Source organism: Octodon degus, unplaced genomic scaffold (assembly GCF_000260255.1).
Source record: "Octodon degus isolate 3935 unplaced genomic scaffold, OctDeg1.0 scaffold00031, whole genome shotgun sequence".
Classification (NCBI taxonomy): Eukaryota; Metazoa; Chordata; class Mammalia; order Rodentia; family Octodontidae; genus Octodon; species Octodon degus.
In genome coordinates this window covers 8,073,870-8,098,836 of record NW_004524607.1, presented here as the reverse complement: position 1 = coordinate 8,098,836, position 24,967 = coordinate 8,073,870, and the positions used below count along the sequence as shown (strand labels likewise).

The window sequence follows — 24,967 nt, the reverse complement described above, 5'->3', positions numbered from 1 at the left end:
TATATATTCAAGTAGGATAGATATACAGTTACTTTCTCTTAGTTCACTTTTTCTTTTCATATTTTAGGGAAGGGTGTACAGGGTGTTCGGGGTCTCACTACTAGATCAGACTCGTAGTGATCTGCCTGTTTACAGCCTCCCAAGAGCTGGGATTACAGGTATGCCACTATGCCCAGTTTCAGTTGCCTTTCACCATGCCCAGGGGTGGGGCTGGTACGACAGACCTGGGGATTTAACCCTAGCCCCTGCACTTGCTAGCAGGCACTTTAATCCACTGAGAAGAAAGGTTTGTACTAATATTGTTTAGAGCAGATATCATGTCTACATCTTTTCTCTGAATAACTACTAGAAAGACAACAATATGCAATGTATTAATTATTGTAACTGCCCTACTAACCTACTTTGAAACTGTTTTATTGCTATTTTATCTTTTTTCCTCATTGAAATGAATAAAAAAAATCTGTCAAAGTTATTTTATAACAATAGTAAGTTCACTGAAAAGTTGGTTAAATGATTTCAGAAGCATTTACTTGACAAGATGTTATTTAGTCATTTAATACTGAAAACACCTCAAACCCCAGTTCTTTGATATATTACCAGTGAAAAAATATTTCTTGAAAATAGAGTACATGTTGACTAGAAAGATGCTAGCAAGAAATATGCTAAAATATTAAAAAGTACTGCCTTGCCAGTCCCACTCCTGGAGCACACTGAGAGGACAATTGGGACTGGGCATGGTGGCGCTCACCTGTAATCCCAGATCTTGGGAGGCTGTAAAAGGCTAAGCATTATGAATCTGCTCTTGTAGTGAGACCCTGAACACCCTGTAGGCCCTTCCCTAAAAAAATACAGAAAAGAAACCAAAGCTCCAACATTAAAAAGTGGAAAGATTCTGCTTATCTAATTTTTCCTTAATTTCTTTTGTTTAGCTGTCTCTTTTTAATAACTTTTTTTTAAATGAGAAAAGAAATAAAATCGTGGTATTTACTAAGAAGAAATAAAACAGGTGAGCAGTTGGTTAGCTAAACACACAAACTACTCCAGAGGTCAGGAAGGAAAGAAACTCCACTGTGGTGCAGTGGATGGAACCCACAGGCAGTGCATCACATGAAGTGGTCACAAGTGAGACAGCCCACCCTAGTGCTTTCCTGTTCGTGGCTTATGTTTGGTGCCTCCAGGGTACTACGAAGACCTAGCAGTAGGGAAGCAACCAACATCACTAAATTCAGTGGCCCCTTCTGTTCTTGGAGGATACCTTCTAAGACCCCCCCTGGCAGCTGAAACCTGAGATATTAAAGTGCCAAGCTGAGAAATTTGATGCCTTTCCCATCCTTTCCCATCCTACTTAATGCTCACCATGGCTATGAGTTCTGCAGGAACGATAACAAAACTAGCGTAAACTTTCATTTTTCTTTTTCACAATTTCAAGGAAAGAAGATGCTTTAAAAAATAATCTTAGATCTTAGCAACCTGAACTTGTGCCTGAGAATTTTCTTTCTATCCTTATTAAGCCTCCTTTTCCCTGAAGGGAGCTCTTTCCAGCTCCTCTATGGCATATCTGATGGCAGGCATTCCTGCCCTTCCACTTTGGATCCATTATTAAGCAAAATTAGGATGACTCGAACACAAATACTGTGATACTGTGACAGATGGTCTGTAACTTAGATGACTGCGCTGTAAGAAACTAAGTGGTGGTTAGCATCACTGACACATTAGACAAAGGGACAATTTGTATCCTAGTTAGGACCTGGAGGGAAAGCATGAGAGAGCATACTCACTCTTCAGAATGGCATAAATCTTTAAATTTATAAATTGCGGGCTTGGGGATTTTCCACTCAATATTTTCCTACAGGGTACTATGCATAACTAGAGCCACTGGAAACAAAACCGCAGAGCAGGGGAGATCTACAGCAAGGGTTATCCAACTCATCCGTCCCTCCCATAAATATTCATACAAACATGCTCCTCTGGCATATTGTATCTCTGTCTTTTGAAGTTGAGGCATGAAGTATAGGAGAGGGGTAGTGAGGTGAAGAGGTAGCCATGACAGCACAGAACACTCAGGAATCCCAGGACCCCTCAAATCTCACACTTTCCCAAGGAGAGAGAAAAATCCTGAGATAAAAATGTCTTAGAAGCAAGACTTGTAGTAGGGTGGGGAATCAGAATTCACAGCATATCCCGGCACCTCCCCACCCAGAGGTGAGCTCTCCCTGTGGGATGGGAAGAACTCATCACAGACAGTTTCTTCCCGTGGAGAAGCAGTTGGTAAGATAGGTGCCTGGTGTGCTTAACAGGGTGACATGGATCTTGCCCAGAATAAAGTCTCAGACTTTCAGTTTTATGAAGCTTAGACTTCAGCTTTGATCTCCTCCTGGGAAACCAGAGCATGCATTATCACCAGTTTCAGAGTCACTCCCTAAGTGACAGGATAAATAACTACTCAGACCAGCACGGTGCTCTTTAGTTGCCATGAATGTTTTGATTAGCAACACTGCAGGTTAACTTTGCTTCCAGCTGTCAAAGTAAGCATCTTTATACAATAGTAATTGAAGATAAGGAGATTTCTTTCAGACTTCTACAAGGGGATACACAGAGGAATGTAAGGATGCAGGTGAGACAGCATCAATATGACAAAGTGGCTTTGGGGGACTTTTTGACTTGCTATGTAGGTACATCATTCTTCCAAACAGATTTTGTTAGAGTTAATTGTTTGTGGGTGCAGATGCTCTGGATATTTTTAGGTAGTTTTTGGAAGAAACTGCTGCAAAGGAATGAGCAACTAGGATGGGGAAAAGGAGAGAAGAAAGGGAAAAGAAAAAATATTACACACACACACACACACACACACACACATCTTTTTTTTTTTTTTTTTTTAATTTGGCTACAATGAGATGCCTTAATGTGAAAACTGTCACCTGGAATGCATTTTGTCAGAGCACTTGGGGTAAACACTGCTGGATTTTTTGCAGAGTGATGACAATGACTGTTCCGATTCACTTCCAAGGAACACAAAATGCAGTGGCTTGGGAGGATGTCGCACAGGCAGAGCACCATTTGTCTTCCAAAGAGCCTTTCTCAGGAGGCTCTTTGACTCTGTGTCCCTTCTGGTCTCATGGTGTCCTGGAGGTGGACATGGGGTGGCCCTAAGCAGAACGCTGCCAGTAGGTGCCACCTTCTGTCTAGTTCCCCCAAGTCGCCCTGTATTGACGCCACATCTTGAGAATGGCTCTGTTCTCAGAGGCTCAGATCCAGGCCTGTGCACGGCAAGATGGCTCTCCACCGCTGAGACACACCCCCCTCCCACCTTCATTTCTTGTCAGTGTTTCTTCCTCTCTTTCCTTACCACCAAGGGTTGAAGATCTCGCCTCACCCTCCCTCTCACTGGGTGTTAGACCCAGGGCCTTAGAAACTCAGTCGCATTCTCAGCCCTTTTTAATTGCTTACATTGTGAGACAGGGTCTCACTAAGTAACTAAATTACTCGTTAGGCTTGAATTTAAAATTATGCCTCATCTTCCCAGAGTGCTGGAATTACAGAGATTACAAGTGAGTGCTACTATGTCCAGTTCCCTGTCTCTGTCTCTCTGTTTCTCTCTATCCGTCTTTCTCTCTGTGTCTCTGTCTCCCTGTCTCTGTCTCCCTGTCTCTGTCTCTCTGTTTCTGTCTCTCTTTCTCTCTTTTTCACCTCTGTCTCTGTCTCTCTGTCTCTGTTTCTGTCTGTCTCTCTGTCTCTATATCTCTTGTCTGTCTCTGTCTCTGTGTCTTTGTGTCTCTGTCTCTCTTCTCTGTCTCTGTCTCTGTCTCTGTCTCTGTCTCTCTCTGTCTCTCTCTGTCTCTCTCTCTGTCTCTCTCTCTCTCTCTCCCCCCCCCACAATAGTTTTCAGCTTCTCTTTTTTATTGCTACATATTTGCAGTGAGTAATGATCACATTCCTTGGGCTGAGATTCACAAACGTGCTGCGTTGGTGTCCTTTCCCTCACCTTTCTCTCTCTCCTGTCCATGCTTGATCCCTTCCCATTTGGGAAAGATCTATCTCCCTACTTCCTAGTATCAGACTTTTAGTTTGCTCTTCATTTATACTTTGGGTTTCTCAGATTAGAGAAACTAGGAGATATTTAAGCTTGTGTGACTGATTTATTTCACTTTATGCTCTCAAGGTGATTCCACTTGCCTCGAGTGACTCAAGTTTATCCTTCTCTATGGCAGAGTATTATGCATAAATACCACATTTTCTTTATTTATTTACCTGTCAATGGATATACAGGCCACTTCCAAGGGGTAGCTTTTATAAATTGTGTAGACATAAACATAGGTACGCATGTATCACTGTAACGTGATATCTTTAAATTTTCTTGGAGGAATAGAAGGGGAAAACAGGGTCAAATGGAATTTTTAATTTTACTTTTTCAAGGAATTTCCATACCAATTTTCATAGTGATTATACTATTTTTCTTTTCCCCTCCACATATTTGCCAATGTTCGGTGTTATTTGATTTTTTGATGCTAGCCATTCTTTTTTGGGGGGTAAGATGTGGTCTCAGTGTTATTTTAATTTGAATTTCTCTAATGGACAATGATATTGAACATGTATTTATTTGCCATCTGTATTTCTTCTGAAATGTGTCTAGTTATTACTTGTCCATTTTTGATTGGGTCTCTTTATTTTGGGGGATGCAATATTTTTGAGTCCTTTATATAGTCTAGATATTAGTTCCCTGTCCAAATAATAATTGGCAAAAGTGTTTTGTTTTGTTTGTTTTTTTTTACATTCTGTATGTTGTCTCTCTGTGCTGTTGGTTATCACCTTCACTGCAAAGAAACTTTTTAATTTAATATGATCCTGTTTGTTGATTTATTATTATTAGTGTTCTGTTTAGAAAGTTCTTGCCTATGCCTTGCCCCTCAAGAGTTTTACCTGTTTTATCTTCCACCAGATTAAGTATTTTCCTTTTCATAGGTAGTGGATTTTAGTTCAGTACATGGTGAGATATGCAGATCTGGACTGACTCTTCTGCATGTGGACAGCCAGCATTCTCAGCACTTGTTGTTAAAGAGGCAATCTTTCCTCCGGTACTTCTACAGGAGGGGGATTTCATCACAGCTGAATGTGTCTGGGGTCATTTCCCTTGATCTACATGCCTGTTTTGGTGTCACTACCAAGCCATTTTTATCATTGTAACTGTAATATAATTTCAAATCTAGACTTGTGATAGCCCCTGCTTTGTTTTTGCTACTCTGAGTCTCTTCTAGTTCTGTGAATTTCATGGTGGTTTTCTCTAGTTCTGTGGGGAATGTGTGTGTTTTTATTGGGACTGGATTAAGTCTGTGTATTAGTTTTGGAAATATGTCCATTTTGACTTTATTGATTCTGTCTGTACACCACCAAGGGTAGTTTTCCATTTTCAGTTGTCTTTTGAACTCCTTTTTCAGAGTACTTTGGTTTTTGTTGTAGAGAATTTTTACTTCCTTGGATAGATTAATTCCTAAGTATTTCCTTTTTTCTTGATGCTTATGAATGCTATTTTTCTTAATTACTTTCTCTGTGAGTTCATTGCTAATGTACAAGCTGCTATTGATTTTTGTATTTATATTTTACACAGCTACGCTGCTGAATTTAGTTATTAATTCTAGGGATTGTTTGGTGGACTTTGGGTCTTCTGTGTAGAGGATCACGTCATCAAGAAGTAATGATAAATTGACTTCCTCTTTTCCTGTGCTTATCTATTTTATTTCTTTCTCTTCCTTTTTTGGGTAATTTTTAAAATTAATTTTAATGAGAAAGAAGTAGCATTGAGGCAGTTTCAAAACAAGTTAGTAGGACAGCTACAATAATTAATCCATTGCATATTTTTGTCTTCATAGTAGTTATTCAGAGTACAAGATGCAGAGATGGTATCTTGTCTAAACACTGTTAGTACAAATCTTTCTTCTCATTGAACTAAGAGAAAGGAGCTGTATATCTATCCTAACTATTTTGGATATACAGATATGCATGTATATGGGGTTTTTTTACACTAGAAAATAGCCCTTCATTTATATCCTGCTTTTCTGTTTTGTTTTGACAGAGATGGGTAAATCTGGAGGTGATCTGACTGACCGTGTCACATACAGAAGTTACAGTGCTTGTTATATTGGTCTTGCTTTATCTTGGTCTTAACCATCCAGCAGAAAAGTATAATCTCAAGGTATAAAAATTAAAACCATATTAATATGATGAGCTGTAAGAGGCTCAAGGCAACACAACTGACATTGCCAGTTCTGCTGATAACCCACTGCTATTATGGACTACTGGACATGGGTTATTTTGCTGAATTCACACACCTACAATATTTGAATGGCAATGGGACACCCATCTCTTTCTCTTTCTGATGGCTCTGGTTGATGTTGTGATTACCGTACTGCACAGGAGTGGAGATAATAGATATCTTTGTCTTATTTCTGATGTTAGAGGGAAACTTTCAGTTTTCCCCAATTTAATATGGCATTGGCAGTAGGTTTGTCATAAATGACTTTTATTGATTAAGATAAAGTCTTTCTAGATCTATTTTCTTCAGAGTCTTTAGCATGAATAGATCTTGGATTTTGTCGAAGGCTTTTCTGTGTTTATTGAGATGATCATGTGATTTTTTTTGCCCTGGGTTCTGTTTATGTGATATATTACATTTTGATTTGCATGTATGTTGAACCACACTTACATCCCTGGGATGAAACTTACTTGGTCATGAGAAATGATCTTTTTGATAATTTGTTGCTTTTTTTTTTTTGCCTGGGTCTCATTGAGAAGTTTTGTACATACGTTCATTAAAGAAATTAGCCTGTAGTTTTCTTTAATTGGTCAGATTCTTTTCTGGTTTTGGAATCAGGATAAAGGTAGCTTCCAGCAATGACTTTAGAAGTACTGCCTCCCTTTCAGCTTCATTAAATAATTTCTCTCTGTCTTTCTGTCACTGTTTCTGTCTCTCTTAATAGATTTCCTGTCTTTGATTACTATTCTTCGCTTTTGTTTTGTATAATGTGTAAGTCACATATCCAGCTTCTGGTCACCAAGAGAGTGTCCCTAAATTTTCACAAAGTGTTTAAGTTTATATTTTGTGATTTCTCTATAGTGAAATAGTAATTTTAATCCCCTCCTTAGTGAAATAAACATTTTGCTAATAAATTTTATTGTCCCCATCCTGCCACATTCACATCATGCATATTTTAGTGTTATGTGGTCATTTAGTTTTAGAATCTTACATGTTTCAATTACATGGATTCACTGTTTTAGTGTTGGAATGCTATATAGCCGCATACCGTCTTTTGGGGTTCCTTTTCTCATTTTTGTAGAATATACGCTAGACATTTGGAGAGGATGTGAGAGGCAAATTTTCTGATCTTTCCTGTGTTAGAACACACCTTTCCTCTTTAGTCAATTGACTGCTAGGTTTTTTCTTTCTTTCTTTTCTTGTGGAACTGGCGAAGTTCTTATTCCACTGAGCCATCTCCCCAGCCCTTGACTGCTAGTTTGATTGAAAGCAGAATTACAAATTCAAAATATGATTTAAAACTATTCAGATTTTCTCTAACATTCACCGTATCAAAAATCTGGTGATGGTTGTTTCTAATTCTTTATAGATTATCTGATGTTTTATGCTCTATGGAAATTTAGAGGATGTCTGGTTTAATTCATTCAGTAATTACTTATTGACGAGGAGTTATATACAAAATATTCCACTCGATGTTGATGGAAAGACATGGAACAAAACAAGATCTCTTGTCCTCAAGTGGATCACATTCTCATGGAGGAAGAAACTAGGCAAACTAATAAGTAAATCATATGGTACCCCACTAACATCTGCTGTGGGAATAGTAAATTTGAAAAGGAGAATGAAGGTATTAGATGTGACCTGTGGCCAAGAGCATAAAAGTGGTGAGTGAGGGGATGGACTGTGCAGAAAGCTGAAGAAAGAGCAGTTCTGAAGAGAGAACTTCACGTGCAAAGGCTCTGAGGTCAGGGTGTGCCGGTGATGTTTGAGGGAAAGCGAGAAGTCACTGTGCTCTGCTCGCATGAAATAGTGAAAGTCAAGACTGCAAGAGGGGAGATAAAAGACTTACAGTTTGAGGAGAAGGGCGCAAATCCCAGTCAGCTGTGTGGACTGGACTCCGAGTAAGATGAGAAGCCACTGATGACTGCGCTAAGAAGGATGATGTTTTCTGACGTAGCTTTTGAAGATTCCTTTGGTTCTAGAGCTGGCAATAGTCTATAGGGGAGACAAGAAGAGAAGAAAGGAGAAATCATGAATTTGCTTTAGGAATCTCAGCAAGAGCAGATGTGACTTGAATCAGTCGAAACAAGGTAAGTGTGGAAAGTAGATCAGCTTTAGATTTTTTTGCTTTCGTTTTTGTTGTGTTTTAATTTGGAAATACTTTCACACAGAACATTTACAGAAATGTTATAAGAATGGTTTAAAGAATTCCAATATATGTTTTGCCCCAACTCCCCAAATGTATATATCATTTTGACATTTCACTTTTTAAATAAGACTATTATAACTTCTTAGTTTTGAAAATGAACTTGAAGACATACTGCTTTTATCCCCATGGTATATAGCGCATGTTTCTTTAGAAAAGATATTCTTTCACAGAATCACATACAGGGGTCAGGTTCAGGAAAAGTAACATCAGCGCAACAATTCCATCATGTAAAATACAGGTTTTGTTCCTGTTTTGTCAGCTCTACCAATCATACCCTCTACAGAAAATAATCTGACCCAGAGGTCTCACATGGATTCTTATGAAACATAGAAATAGGATCTGCTCTAGGAGTGGGGGTGAATTTGGGGGAAAACAAGACATGGACCATGAATGTCAGGTCAATCAACTGGAAAGTGGAGCTATAACAGCTTGAAAGAAACATTTGCGAGGGTACCTTTATGCGTCCATCTGGAGTCAGGCTGGTGCTTAGCTGTGTTAAGTCAGAGATGCTTATTAGCATCAGGCATTGACACAGATGTACAGTCTTGTTCTTTGTAAGTTCATCTTCTTGTGTTTAAATAGGCATTGTTTTCTATTATTTCTCTCAGTGCTGGGTGGGACCTCTCAACATAACGTTTTACCTTTATCACGAGTATGGAGAAATGGTCTTCAATTATCTATCTGAGCATTCCACTTCATTCCTCTACCCCCATAAGATAGCAAAACTTATAGCTTTTTTTTTCTTTCTTTTTTTGTAGCTGGCTCAGCCTGGGAGAAGCTGGTACAGCATGTGGTGCCAGGGATCGAACTGTGGTCCATGTGCTTTGCCTAAGCTTGCTTAAGGAAGCGCTTTAGACCACTGAGCTATCTCGCTGGCCCCAAAGCTTTTGTTCCTTGCCTTTTACATTAAAGCATCCTCCTGTGGTTACTGTTCCATCTGTGAAAATCTCTGTGAATATTTTCATAAGCCCATTAGTTCTTAAGTAGTAATATTTTTATTTCAATAACAGCTCTAAGTCTTTCCCCACATCATTGTCTTTTTTTCCTAAGGGCATTTAAAATTACATTTTCCACCTCTTTGCCTTTTTAGCATACTAATTACTCTGATGATTATTTTTGCTTGTGGTATTGGAGGTGTCTATCTAATATGACACTTGATTGCCTAAACTGTTCAGAGACATCTCTTACCTTTTTGTGTCTCTATCAGCTATGAAGATGTCACTGCGTGCTGATGGCCACAGCTGGAGCAGGCACTTCCCCCTCTAGCCTGTCTTCTATTTTTACTTAGACGACAGCAAATTCTCCTGGAGCTGACTTGCGCCAACTTACCTCATGCCATTTAAACTAGATCAACATCATCGCTAGTGTAAGGTAGCACATTTTTCAATCTTGCTTTCCTCCAACACTTTTTTTTTAAAGGAAATCTATGATTTTTATATTACATACTATTATCTTCAAAGGAGTTTTTCAGGTTATCACATAGAAGCATGCAACACTGATCAAACAATAAGATGGCATTAACTGTTCCTTTCAATAAATCCATAGAAATTAGTAGTGCAATTAACTTAGCTATCGTGTGTGTAAATATATATTATATATAATATATATATTTCCCCTTTCTTTCTTTTCTCTTTTCCCTCATCCCAGTTGTTATTTCCTTTTGAGCAGTTTCTTTCCCTTTCACAATATCTATTGTACTTTTCAGATTTTGTTTGCTCTTTCAGTTTCTTACACTAGGGAGACAGACCATACTCATATGGGAGACAAATCAGACCTGTTCCAACTCTTTATTCTGTTAACAAAATTAGCTTTGGAAATTGAAATATTAACATACCACTTGGCATAATGCTCTGCAACTCAAAATTTTCAGAATACATTAAGAAGCCCTTGGTGTGGAGATGCAGGGTGGATTTCTTGAGCCTTCTGTGCAGACACAAGTTCTATTCAGTTATCTTCTGACTCAGGCACATTAGACTGCTGCTGCTTCCCTGAACACACAGCTAAGCCTTTGCTCAGACAACTTTACTTCCTTCTCTCGCTTCCCAGAAATTCAGTGCATCCCTCAAGATCCTGTACAGATGGTAGGGATGTAGCCCAGGATAGAGCTCTTGCTGAGCTTGTGCATCTCCCTGGATTCAACTCCCAGCATAAAAAGAAAGAAAGAAAGAAAGAAAGAAAGAAAGAAAGAAAGAAAGAAAGAAAGAAAGAAAGAAAGAAAGAAAGAAAGAGAGAGAGAAAAGAATTTAGTATACATTACATATCTGTGTCCAAACATCTGTTAATTCATCTTGGTAGTTTTACTATAGACTACTTTAACTATTCCCCTTTCTAATTGGCAGCAATTTTTATGTGATCCTACTAATTCTTGCAAATCATTTACGCATCTCTTTTCCTCTTCAACAGGAGACTTAATTGCAGGAGACAATGTGTTTTATTCATTTCAGAATCTTCTCTACCTATATTCCCTGATAAACTCTTAAATTATTATTTGTTTAATAAATGAAGGGAGAAGGGCTGGGCAAATAGCTCAGCAGATTAAAGCACCTGCTTAGGCAGATGCAGAGGCCAGGGGTTTGATCTCTGGCCTGCTGAGCCTGCCCCATGCTCTCCTGGGGCTCGCTGGGAGAGCAATTGAGACTGAGCGTGGTGGCACACACCTGTAATCCCAGCTCATGGGAAGCTGAACACAGGCAGATCACTACAAGTCCAATCTATGCAGTGAGACCATGTAGACCCTGTGCTAAAATACAAAAATAAATAAATAAATAAATAAATGAAATAAATGAAGGGAGAAATCCTAAAGCACACTGTAGTTGCTCACTTGTCTGTTCAGAAGCACAGAGAGGTCCTGGTAACTAAAGTGTACATACTCATATTACTGTATTGTTTTGTAGGAATCTACAAATATTGTAATATTCTCATGATACTGACTGAGGTTGATTCTACCATAGACTCTTCATTACAGAACCACAGAAACCACTTCCATGTCTCACTTTTGACCTTCTGGCAGTCCTTGGTCCATAAGCAGTAACCACCAAGGCCCTCACAGGGTTGTGTGCAGGACCTAGGACAGGACCTGGCAACACACAAAGAAATCTCCACCTGCCAGCCTTGGGCCAATCCAAAGAGCACTCTTGTGTGTGGACTGAGGTGAGAGCAAAACAAGAAATCACGCAGGCAGGCGGGCAGAGTCCTGGAGTCAGTGGGGTGAGAAGTAACCAAAGCCAGAGAATCCTAGAGTCGAATAACGGGCCAAGTAGGGGATACAGAGTACAGACAGTGGGAGGCAGGAAAAGTTTGCAGGAAGAGAAGTGAAAGGCATTCAGGATGTCCATTGGACACCAGTCTACGTGTCTTGCTGTGCAGTTAGAGTGAAGAGGGAGAAGAGACAACTGGAATAGGAGAAGGACTTTCTGGGCTTGGAGAGTACATCTGGGCAGCTGGATGAGGGTGAAGAAAGGGAGCCATGAGACGTGTGCCTTGTAAGGTAGACTGAAGCCACACTGCAAAGGGTTTCAAGTAGCAGAGTGAGAAAAGACAGATAAACACTAGAGTTGGAGGCCAGGTTCATGATGGCCTTCGAGGGTTGTTCCCAGAGCTAGAGAAGAGATCACTGTCCAGGACAAGGTGGGCCAGGGTCAGCTAGGGAGGCAGCCACGCTACTGTGGGAGAGCTTGCCTGGGGCCCACAGCTTATGCTGGATCCTAGCATCAGCATCACACCACACTGTCTCAGTGAGGTTTAGTAGCTTAAGGGGCTTTCACTGTCATTTCACCCATTCAGTGAAGAACTTGTGACCACAATAAAAGTGTACCCAGTGTTGAAATGAATCTAAAGTTATGAAGAAGTTCACACATGACTGAAATATAGGCTTAAAACACAGGAATCAAAGAAAATGAAGGAAGAAATGAAAGCATGCCTAAATCATTTCAAGAAAGCAGCTGAGAACATCCATGGAGACCACCCGGGGCTCTTGAAGGAAACAGAATTTGTGTTTGTTCTTGGAGCACATGGAAGAGCATTTGGATAGGACAGAACATTTTAGTTATAGAAAATACAATAATGATATATGGATGAGATTTCAAAGTAGCACCAACAAATCCATCTTATTGCTTTATTAATGATGTTTTTAGGTTTCTCCCATTTGTGATAGATTGTTTCTATGGAAACCAAAAGGACATCACTTTTCTTCTTTTGGGTCTTATGTGGATCAGCTGTCTTGTGGGCTAACAGCTTCCATTCTATTAGACAAATAACTAGGTAAATAAACAAGGTATTTATATTATTTTCTGTTGTAAAGACCCAAGCCCAGGATAACATCATGGAGTAGCACCAGTGTTCTACTTAGGACCCCTAGAACCTGCCCTGTTCTTTTCCCCTTAATCTCTCCTCTTCCTTCTCTTAATTCCTTTCTCCCTTTCTTTTTGTTCTTTGTCCTCCTCTTTCCCTCTTTCATCATCATGATGTCTTTTTCTTTGTTGTTTCATGAGTCTATGAAGTTATTGTAGATAGAATAACTATTATCATGTACTAAATTCCAGGCTAGTATACATTTTCTTTTACAGCATTTGAATATGGAGGGTTTTTTTGTTGTTGTTTTTTTTATTTTTTTATTTTTGTTGTTGTTGTTGTTTTTGCCAGTCAGCCCACCCTGAGGGAGGGGCTGGCACAGCATGTGGTGCCTGTGATGGAAATGCAGTAACCTCTGCCTGCCTGAGCTTGCTTAAGCAGGTGGTTTAGACTGCTGAGCTACCTCACCGGCCCTGAATATGGAGTTTTTAAACAATGATTGTATCTCTAAAACACACTATCTATGGCAGGTGCCTTTTAGGTTTGGTAATTTTGTTGATGCTGATGTTGTTGATGATGTTTTCTTTTCCTCTTTAAAATATCTGTTCCCTGAGGCTCAAGGAAAATTTCAAAACCCTAACCTGAATTTTAAGAAATATAAACATGTATTATCTAAACTTGACATTCGGGAAAAGAAACACAGCCTTTTATTGAGTAAGACAGAATTTATTTAACTGCAACTGGCAGAATCTGCATAGGACACACTTCAAAGCCATCACTTCTCTATCTGTCCTTGAGCTTGCAGCTGTGGGTCCTGGCTCGGCTGTTCTCAGTCCACAGATCTCGGGGTGGAGTTTGTCTCTCAGGTCTGTCTGCTGCGGACTAAGCCAGCCACCACTTCACAGCCCCCTGCATTCTCAGACTTTGTGTCTTGTTCTCATTACTGAGCCATTATTTTGAAGCGAGACACTGGACACATTTCTAAATAACATTTATTATTTTTCTTTGCTCTCAACTTTTTTTCTCATGAAGCTATTTACTCGCAAGGATTTCAAGCTTTGAAAGTTCTATTTCATGCAGAAAATTGAAATTTCTTCTATTCTTTGTGAGCATCCAGGTCTAACACACACATAAGGTAAATAGACACTGAGAAATCTTTAAGAGCCTAGGTTCAAACAAGTATGTTTACTGTAGTTGAATTGATGCTCATATTAATTGTTATTGAAAGAAGCCACTGTACAAAGAAATATAAATTATAACATCAATAAGACACCACTAAAACCAAACTCAAATGAGAATTGCCTGCAAATTTTGATGCATCAACTTCCAATTTGGAGAATGCAATTCTTTAATGTAATATTGAAAAATAATATTATTGATCTCGCATGCTGATCTGTCTCCGTGGACTGGAGAATGGGCCACTGTGGCCACGTGGGATGGTCACCAACCAGTTCTGCGGATGTGGCACTGGACCGGCTCAGTCATGTGCATGGAACAGTGAGTTATCTCTTGGAGAAAGTAAAGAAAGGACAGAAGAAAATTTTGGGTCAACTGATTAAAAAGTCCCAGCAATCGCTAGAGACATAGTCAATGCACAGTGATAGTTCTTGAATGGTTTCTCCCTTGGAAGGAATTGGGCCCTAATCCTCATCTGACCTCTCTGCCTATGATCCCCAAAGCTTTTATTTCTTTATGTTCTTCCTCCATTTGCCCTCTTCTACCTCTTGCTTGGCTTTCAGAAGCAGGTGAACCATCTCAGATGCAGAGTGCTCATTACATAAGATGAAGGTGTCTTCAAGAAAATAATTCAGGCTTCAGATAGGGGATCAATACCTAGAATATATAAAGAACTCAACACTTAAATACTCCCAAAACAAATAGTCCAATCAACAAATGGGAGCACATATTGAATTAGATATTTTTCAAAAGAAGTACAAATGGCAATTAAAAAAAAAAGATTCAACATCTTTAGTCACTAGGGATATGCAAATCAAAACTACATTCAAAGGGCTGTGGAGATAGCTCAGTAGAATAAGCGATTGCCTGGCAAGTGCAAGGGCCTGAGTTCAATCCCCGGTTCTGCAAAAAAAAAAAAAAAAAAAAAAAAAAAAACTACATTCAGATTCCCTCTCATCCCAGTCAGAATTACTAATGTTATAATATTACAAGAACAGTTAATGCCTGTAAAGATGCAGGGGCAGAAGGAACTCTCCTGTACTGTCAGTGAATGTATGAGCTACTAGACCAATCACCATTGGAATCAGTATAGAGACTCCTCAAAAAAATAAAACTAAAAATACAGTACAACCCAGCAGTAGCACTCATTGGTATCTCCCCTCAAAATGCAGCAATACAGCGGTGATACATGGATATCCATGTCTCTCGCAGCGCATTTCTCAATGGCTGAGTTGGGAAATCAGCCTAGATGCTTATCAATAGATGAGTGGATTTAGCAAATGTGGCGTACGAGTATCGTGAAACGTCAGTCCACCATAGATAAGAAGGAAATCACGTCATCTGCAGGAAGTGAGTGGAGCTGGAGTTCGGGGTGTTATTTGCTGAAAATCAGCCTCGGAGTCAAGTACTGTATGCTTTAAGCATGAAGGGCACGCAAAGTGGTAAGGAAAGGGAGAAGGGTATAATGGGGATAGAATAATAAAAATACCCAATATACCCAAATGAATCTTCTTCTGTCATAGTAATATGCAGTAACGAACAAGTGTGTTGAATTTCTGCAAAAAGGAAGGTAAGCCTGAGTGCCAAGAGGAAGAGGTTTCTTTTTTAAAACTGGCACACACTTTAGGCAGAAGGAACTTGTAAAACCTCTTTTCATCTTTATTGTGTTACGGAATGCATTCCAGGCCTGGCTCTCTGGTCCTGATGTGAAAGGAGGGTGCGCCCCCGGCAGGCAGACTGAGAGAAAGCAGGCGCAGTGCAGGCTTTCAGGGCACAAAACGGGGAAGCTGCGGAGCAAAGCCAGGAGTCCCGCACAGTATCCTGATCTGCTGCAGGAAAGCGTAGGATAAACGAAGTGGTGGGCAACGTTCTGAGTCCAGCCAGACAAAAATGGAAGCATCAGGACAACCTTTCAAGACCCACCTCAGTGCAGATGTTCAAAGGCAGGTGAGATCAAGGACCTTGGCCACCCAGATCAGTTTATAGGAAGATGATGACCTGGAACAGGTAAATAGCAAAGCCAGGTGGCCCCAGAAGTAGAATTGCAACCAACAATCAGTAAAACTCTTTGCCAGAACTGGACAAGTCAAGACGAGGGATGTAATAGGAAATGGTCCATATAGACTCTCTTGAGTTGTGTATACATCTTCCTGATTGGTAGAGAGTGGGTGGTTCCAAGGGCCAGCCAAATAGCTCAGCGGATTAAAGCACCTGCAAGCAGGTGCAGTGGCCAGGGGTTCGATCCCCAGGACTGCTGTGCTGGCCCTGCCCCCAGGGTGCATGAGACAGCAATTGAGACTGGGTGTGGTGGCACACATCTGTAATCCTAGCTCTTGGGAGGCTATAAACAGGCAGATCACTATGAGTCTGATCTAGTAGTGAGACACTGAACACCCTGTAGACCCTTCCCTAAAATGAGAGAGAGAGAGAGAGAGAGAGAGAGAGAGAGAGAGAGAGAGAAAGAGAGATTCCAAACTAAATTCCTCCTGACTGGGAGATGTTAGGCTTCAGACTTGAGGGCCTGCAGAAGCCAGATGGAGTGTGGGATCTGGGACTGAGGAGGGCATACTCTAGAAGGAAAACCGGACTGTGACGTCAGGTGTAGGGAGACTACAAGAATCTTAATGCGCGAGGTCAGGGGAGGACTGTGAACAAATGCCAAGTGGCAAGTCAAGAACGAGTCACGGAGACAGTGAACGTGGATGAGTGTGGACGGGGCTGGAAGAGAGGTGGCCAGATTCTTGTGTGTGGTGAGCCCGATGGCCGTAGCTGTGGCTAAGGCTGCTTTTATCCTTGTGTTGTCTGGTGAGGATTTTCAGTGTAAAAAACTCGGGTCAGAGATTTCAGGATGGGAATTGGCCTCAGACCCTGGCGATAGCTGTGAGGTTACCACAGTACATGGAACTTGTCCTCACACATGGGCAAGGAACATTGGTGAGGAGAACCGTAGAAGGGCATGATTGTGGCTGGCATCTCTGACTGTTGTTTATCAGTTGTTGTTGAACCACTTTCCCATTCCTTTTGGAGAAGTAGAGAGTGCAGAACTTACATAGACAAAAGAGAAAATTTAAGATGTTCCTGGAAGGAGTGCCCATTTCAGACTTTGGGTTTATCCTTTTATTCATGGAGTAATCGATGTTAGTTATTAGTGATTGTGTTATATACTATTTAAAATTTTTGCTTACCTCATCTAAATTATGTCATAATGATTATATCAGCTGGGCAGAGATTACATCTTAGGTGAGGAAAACAAGGCTTATAAATATTAAGTAATTCTCCTGCAGTAACATTGCAAAGAGCAGCAGAAGCAAGAATTGAAATAAAACACTGTGCTACAGATGGGCACTTAGTTGTTCCTCCACTTAATATTGAGAGATCATTTTTCTGTGTGATACAGAAGTAGGAAAGAATAAAAGCACACACAGTTCTTATACTTATAGAATTATTACCAAAAGGTAGAGGTAGAAAGATGCCAGCATCTAGGATAACTTACACAAGTAAATATTTCATCATACTCGTGGAATTCTGAGAGGATCAGGCTGGCCTGAGCTAGTAGAGGGTGAGCGAAAGGTTCCCCAGGGCCCTGGACATAGATTTGAGTTCTGAATGATGAGGAAAGAGCTGGACGATGGGGCTCCTGAGAAGTAGTGGTGCTGTGGCATTAGGATAAAGACTTGGGGTGCGGTGGCACCTGGAGTAAGAACACCATAACCAATGCTAGAAAGCAAATGAGAGGAGGTTGTGGGGTGGGCCTGCTGAAGGCAGTAAGTAGATAATGCACTTGACAACTGACAAAGCCCATTGCTATAACTTGCTCATTTCATAATGGAAAAAAATTTTTGAATGCTAGTGAGCTGATCTTTCTGCATTAAAAGAATGTCACTTTTCTGTTGAATTCAATTGATTTCAAGACTATGCAGTTTTATTACATTACTAAAACTTCAAAAATTGCATTAGTGTCTGAGTCTTCATGAGACAGAATGGTTATTGGCTCATCAGAGCTTTCACCAAGAACAATCTAAAAATCTGGATAAAGCACAATACAGAAGCTATTTATTTGCAGACAGCAAAGTGGAGTAGAGGCCATGAGCAAAGTGGCCAAGACTTGGGAGGACAGAAAGCTCAAGCAGGTGAGCCGAGACCAGCACCCGCTTTTACTGCAGTGGCATTTTCCAATTCAGGGCTGAGAATTTATATGCTTCACAGTGTGTGAGAACGTCATGCTGCATGCTGAGGTCTGAGGGGCGGGAGATTAAAATTTTCAGCTTCAAAACTTCTAAAACTTACAGAAGTGCTATCACCAATTTTTAAGTCAAAGATCAGAGGTCAGTCCAGATTTACCAGAAAAGGGGGTTAAGGATAATACTTTTGACAGTAGCTGCAAATATAGAAGGGCAAAAGAGATCTGAGTGTACCAACAGCTTTACAGGACTATCAGTGAGCCTCAACTACAATGATTTGAATATATTGGAGGAAAGGATAGCCCTTCTTTGGAGGAATAGCGCACTGATTGCAAACTATATGATACAAAACCTCAGACCATCCACAACTTAATAGTAAAGTACTAGAAAAGCCAAAGGCTAAGATCATGTTGCAATGGCAAGCAGAAATACTGAAATGACACCAAGGATTTGGATGCAGGTTTATTGGTGCTGAGGGACATTGACTAGGATCTTTCCCAAAATATCAGGTCCCGATATCTGAGGGTCTGAGGCTTATATGGGATAAGCAAGCAGCAGGTAGGAGGTAAAATGGATTATCAGGTGGGAACTGGTTCCTACAACGTGCATCATAGTGGCCAGCTATACATCACAATGACCAGCCTTTTCTAGGGAACAAAAGTAATAGAAATTATAACAGGAATTGTTATCCAGGCAACTAACAAACTGAACTATACTGGCTGGGGTGGGGGTATCTTCTGCTATAATGTAAGAGAAAACTAAAAGGAAAAAATAGAATATGTCCACAAATAATACTGAAAAGTCTTTTAAAGTAAAGATTAAAGGTTTTTTAAAAATGGAGAAAAATGTAAAGTTTATGAGAAAATTCAAAAGCAAAGTAGAATTTTAAAATAAAAATTACATTCTGGAACTGAAATTATTTCCTATTTGGCATTATGAACACATTAGTTGGTTCTACAGCAGATTAGATACAAAGATGACAGTATTGAATAATAATAGTTGAAAATATCTAAAAGGCATCAAAGAGGTGAAAATGCACATGTAATTCAACAGAAAGTAGAAATAAATGGGAAATATCTAGCGTGAATATAGTTGAACTCTGAGAGGAGGGATTGAGATAATACAATATTTGCAGGAGTAGTGTGGAAAATTTCCCAAAAGTGGGTAGGGGAACTGTCTTAATTAGTTTCTCATTGCTGGGAGAAAACACCTGAGACCCACAAGTTAAAGAAGGAAAGGTTTATTTTAGTTCGCAGACTGCAAAAGTTTCAGTCTCTAGTTAGGTGGCGCTAAGTCAGGGTGGCATGACAAGGGACACCGCAGAGGAGAAACAATTCAGGGCAGGGCAGGCAGGTGGCCAGCACACAAAGAGGAAGCCTCTTGGGGTGTGTGTGTGTGTGGGTGTGGGTGTGGGTGTGGGTGTGTTATTGGAAACCGTCACCAACTGATTTATTTACTCAGGGCTCAGTTTTATCATCTAAAACTCAGTGAAATAATACTTTACACAATCCTCAGGACTCTCATAAAGGCTAAATTAAATAAGACATGTACAGGGAAGCATGTAATAGAGGCCTGGCACGTAACAATTGACATGTGTTTCTGATATCTGAAAGAGAGATTGGAGCAGTTTGCAACAAACAAAGAAAATTTAAGATGAGGAATATGCTATTGGTTTTACTCTTTTTTCCCCCCAGAATCCTGTTGTTCCAGGCCACTAGCGAAGGCAATGGTGAGCAGGACTCATGGTGCCAAATTCATTCAGGACTTGGACATGAACACAAGATAATTCCCACTTGATGGAGCTACTTTTTTTATGGGAAAGTTGAAAGGTAAGGTGGAAAATGTACACCATTGAGTGTGTCATGTTGGCTTTGTACTTTTACAACTGTGAGCCAAAGTAAACTGTTTTTAATAAAGTTACCTAGTCTGTGATATTTTGTAAATATCAACAGAAATTGGATTAAAACAAGCTTACTGTGTTTTAGGTCTGGGGTATGGAAATAGCCAAAGGAAATACTTCCATTCCATTCGTGTGTGTGTGTGTGTGTGTGTGTGTGTGTGTGTGTGTTTCTGGGGATTAAATCCAGTACCTTCCCACCTAACTGCACCCCACTCCTTTTCTAATTTGATATAGGGGCTGACTAAATTGCTAAACTGTACAGTCTAGCCTTGAACTTGTGATCTTCCTGCTTTATCCTTTTAGAATCCTGAGATTACAGTTTGTGCCAGTACCCTTGATTAGAATCTCTGTGCTCACAGCACACAGTTGATGTCACGTGAAAGCATAAATCACAAAGCCGTGCATCACTACCTCAAGGGAGCTCTGAACAAGTGTGGAAGCTCGTCGGGTACCACGTTACTTCCAGCTTCCAGGTGATGTCTCCAGGATGGCTGACAACAATGTTTCCAGGAATTCCTCCTGTGACCCTATCCTGACGCCCCATCTCACCAGGCTGTACTTTGTGGTGCTCGTCGGAGGACTGTTGGGACTCACCTCCATCCTGTTCTTGCTTGCCAAGATGAACACCCGCTCTGTGACCACCACTGCGGTCATTAACCTGGTGGTGGTCCATGGGGTGTTCCTGCTGACTGTGCCTTTCCGCTTGTCTTACCTCATCCAGGGGAAATGGTCGTTTGGCTTGCTCTTCTGCAGACTCGTGAGTGCCATGCTGCACATCCACATGTACCTTACTTTCCTCTTCTATGTGGTCATCCTGGTCATCCGGTACCTCATCTTCTTCAAGCGCAAGGACAAAGTGGAATTCTACAGGAAATTGCATGCTGTTGCTGCCAGTGCAGCCATGTGGCTTTTGGTGGTGGTCATCGTTGTGCCTGTGATCTTTTCTCATTATGGAAATAAGGGGGACTACAATGACCAGCACTGCTTCAAATTCCATAAAGAACTTGTCTACCCATATGTGCAAGTCATCAACTACATGATAGTCATCCTCTTCATAGCCGTTGCGGTGATGCTCTTGGTCCTTCAGGTCTGCATCATTGTGTCCATGATGCGGAAGCTCCACCACTCCTTCCTCTCCCACCAGGAGTTCTGGGCTCAGCTGAAGAACCTATTTTTCATAGGCATCATTCTCACTTGCTTTCTGCCCTATCAGTTCTTCAGGCTCTATTACTTACATGTTGTGGCTCAGTCCAAGGTCTGTAATGACAGCTTGATATTCTACAATGAGATCTTCTTGAGCGTAACAGCAATTAGCTGCTGTGACTTGCTGCTCTTTGTTTTGGGGGGAAGCCATTGGTTTAAGCAGAAGATAATTGAAGTGTGGAATTGTCTGTGGCGCCACTAGCTGGGAACTGCAGTAATGACTTCTCAGTGGGAGGGAAAAGGGGGAGGGAAGGCAAGAATGATATTTTATCACTTCCCATGCTTTTATCCAGCTGAACAGAAAGACTAGAATATCAGAGCAATCCTCCTAATCATAATTTATTCTTCATGGAAGATGGCGAAAGATGCCATCTGTAGACCAGCCACATTGTTTTCCAGTGTCTAGTGTCTGCTTGGTCCATCTAGGCAACGTTGGTCTAATGAGTGCTATAGTTTCTTAGCTCTCTAACTTTTGTACTTTAAACTATGGTCTTTTCTTAGGCTTCCCATTAGATTCATCTGTCTAGTTATGTCACTCCACTTTTCCTTAGTAAGGTTAGTGCTGGTCCAAGTAATCCAGATACAAATATACAAACTCTACTTGACACACCTGTGAAGGAGCCTTGTTCCACTAACACCTTGGCCAAACTAAGCAAAACAAAGCAACCTCTCCCTAAAAAAAATGAAGAAAGAGAACAGTAAGACTTTTTTTAGACTTTTATAACTTTGGTGAGAATTCAAGTACCTGAAAGTCAAGAGAAACTCAGTCCACGGATTTGTGTTATAATAAAATTTTCTAGATATATCTTCTGAAAGATCAAGATTAAGGGCTGAAAATTAGATGCTGAACATCACAAATTGTACTCTTCCTCCAAAAGTCATTCACAGGTTTACTAAACATGTCTCAGCAACAGTGATACTGAAACTTTGAGAGTGTTTCTCACCAAGGTGCTGTTGGGCATTAAAATGAATTCCTAACGATAGCAATTAAAATGTTTTCCTTTTCTGGCTTTTGTTTGCTACTCCGGGCTAAAGTTAGCTTAGAAATTTTTCTGGAGACAGAAAGTTTGTACTGAAATTCTTACAGCTCCATTCTTGTCTTTTTTAAAAATGTATCTAATGCAGGGTCTACAGGGTCTCACTGTACATACTGGACTCGTAGTGATCCTCCTGTATTCACTCTCCTGAGAACTGGGATCTCAGGCATGCGCCACTGTGCCCAGTCCCATTGCCCTCTCAGTGCGCCCTGGGTACGGGGCTGGCACGGCACAACAGAATTTGAACTCCATCCCTTTCTGCCTAAGCAGGTGCTTTAGTCCATTGAATTATCTGACTCACCTTTCCATTCTAGTTTTAAAGATTTGCTTCGTAAAAGTAAATTACAACTACACTCTTAACAAAAGACCTTATGAAAAATAAGCATTAATTTGGCTTCTAGGAGATGAGGCCGGATCAGAAAGATTTCCTGAATATTTGAGGAATGAATGACTCAATGTACTTTAAAGTAATGAAGTAATAATCCTGTGAACTATGAAATAATTTGAGGTTTTTGCATTCTGACCAACCTTTTGCAGTTTTATTAAAATATAACATATAGAATATTAAACTAATTTTGCTTCAAGAATATCTATCAGTGGCTAGATTGATACTTGTGTGATTTTTGCTTTTTTTTTTTTTTTCCCCTTTTGGCCTTTTTCTATTGGCCTAAAAGTTTGATAACCTTAGAACTTTCAAAGAACTAATCCTCTTTCATATTTGATGCACCAGAAAATCAAAAGAAATGAGAAATGTAAATAGAAGAACAAAATAAATTAAGAGAACATTTTTGCAAGCAAAGTAGGTCTGAGATTTAAAGGACTTTCTTAATTTATTATCACTCTACCAGTCCACAAACTCTTCAGAGGTAAAATCTGTGTCCTGTGAGTTTCTCTGATTGTAATTGTTGATTCCAAAGAAGAGGTATCAACAAACGTCCAGCATGACTTGTTAGCCAATTTTCTCCTGCTTCACAATTTTTCTTTTTTTTATATTTTTCTCCTTTAAGTTATGTTTTTATTACTTGTCTTTCATTCCCACTTATTTTCTTTGGTTTTCCTCTCAGTTTAACCCATAAATTTGTAAGGCAAGTACCAAAACCCAATAACATTGTAATAAAATGTATAACACCTATGAAGCATGTAAGAAAATAAAGACATATGGTGAAACATTTAAAGAGATATTTTTGTGAGTTCCATACATTTTCTTTTCTTATGTTAGTGCTATGATAACATAGTCTATCCTATAGGTTGTATTATGGTCTGTTCAGATTTTAAGTATATAGAGGTCAGGCAATTATGACTTTCTGTATGTTATAATGTATAATAAATGCCTGTAAGAGGGCCAGCCAAATAGCTCAGTGGGGCCAAATGCCTGCAAGCAGATGTAGGGGCCAAGGGTTCAATCCCTGGGCCTGCTGGGCCAGCCTCGGCTCCAGGGTGCACGGAGATGGCAATTGAGACTGAGTGTGGTGGCGGGAACCTGTAATCCTAGCATTTGGGAGGCTGTAAACAGGAGAATCAATATGAATCCAATCTAGTAATGAGACCCTGAACACCCTGTAAAACCTTCCCTAAAATACAGAGAGAAAGGAAGGAAGGAAGGAAGGAAGGAAGGAAGGAAGGAAGGAAGGAAGGAAGGAAGGAAGGAAGGAAAGAAGGAAACTAAAGCATGGTGGGCACCTGTAATTCCAGCTCTTGGAAGGCTGTAAACAGGAAGATTACTATGAGTCCGATCTAGAATAGTGAGACCCTGAACACTGCGTAGACCCTTCCCTAAAATACAAAAGGAAAAAATATTCCAAATATAGGAATACAACATTAAATAATATCCAATATCTTGTCAGTATTTACAGAATAAATAGAAAACTGCTGGTTGCCTGCTCCTTGCCTTTCAGCGCTATTGCAATGAATCTCGCATAGGAACGCAGACAAGGGAAGCCTCAGCAGCCACCTCTAGATGTCGCTGTTATAGGAGAGGACGACTGGCATCTGATGGTGGGATCAGCATGGGACTCCTTGGACAAAAATGTATTGCTAGTTCTCGCTCTGTTTTTGAAAGATCTGGATCTGCCTGACATTTATGAAGCAAAACATATGTTGGTATTAATCAAATTATTAGAGTTTATTCAATTTGGAGGTATGGCTGAAATTTTGAAATTTCCAGAAATGTATCTATTATTGATATTGAGGAGAGATTTCAGTCTGATTCTTTCAGGATTTTACAAAGAGCGGTTCACGACATTGGGAAGTTGTGTGGTTCATAGCAATACCATCTTTGTTATTAGAGTACAAAACAACACAACTGGAAACCATGACTACATCTGAGAATTATAGATGCCAGCCAGCAACTACATCATTTTTTCCTTTAGTCCTTATATGTAGCACACTCTGACACCCCCATTATTTTATTGTGAATAATGTTCTTCCCTGAGTATGTTGGTGCACTCCTGTAATCCCAAATCTAAGGTAGGAGGATCTCAAGTTTAATCCCATTCTGGGCAATGTAGCAAATTAGCAAGTTTGTGCCTCAAACTAAAAACATAAAAAGGGGCTAAAATGTAATTCAGTTTAAAGACACTGTTTCAGTACCCTGTACAGGAAAAAAAAAACCTTTTATTTAATCACTTATATTACAGTTGAAATATTATATAAGCAATATCTATAGACATGGTTTAGATTATTGTTATAGGAAAATTATGAAATCCATTTTAGAATTATTAAAAT

The 24,967-nt window shown here is 40.0% G+C and overlaps 1 protein-coding gene across 5 annotated transcripts in view; it reads left to right on the top strand.

Annotated features, from left to right (window-relative positions):
• The window catches only part of LOC101582025 (probable G-protein coupled receptor 141), a 59,064-nt gene extending 36,721 nt beyond the window's left edge, over nt 1-22,343 (top strand). For 3 of the 5 annotated variants that reach the window (XM_004629668.2, XM_023713491.1, XM_023713493.1), the window contains 2 exons: nt 19,798-19,932; nt 20,477-22,343. In XM_004629668.2, the coding sequence (XP_004629725.2) occupies nt 19,917-19,932; nt 20,477-21,408 (948 nt within the window). In that variant the 5' untranslated portion in view covers nt 19,798-19,916 and the 3' untranslated portion in view covers nt 21,409-22,343. Of the gene's footprint in view, nt 1-8,269; nt 8,338-8,746; nt 8,759-19,797; nt 19,933-20,476 lie in introns of those variants that run through there. The other 2 variants (XM_023713494.1, XM_023713492.1) reach the window with 2 other exon arrangements.
• Nucleotides 22,344-24,967: the final 2,624 nt, after the last annotated feature.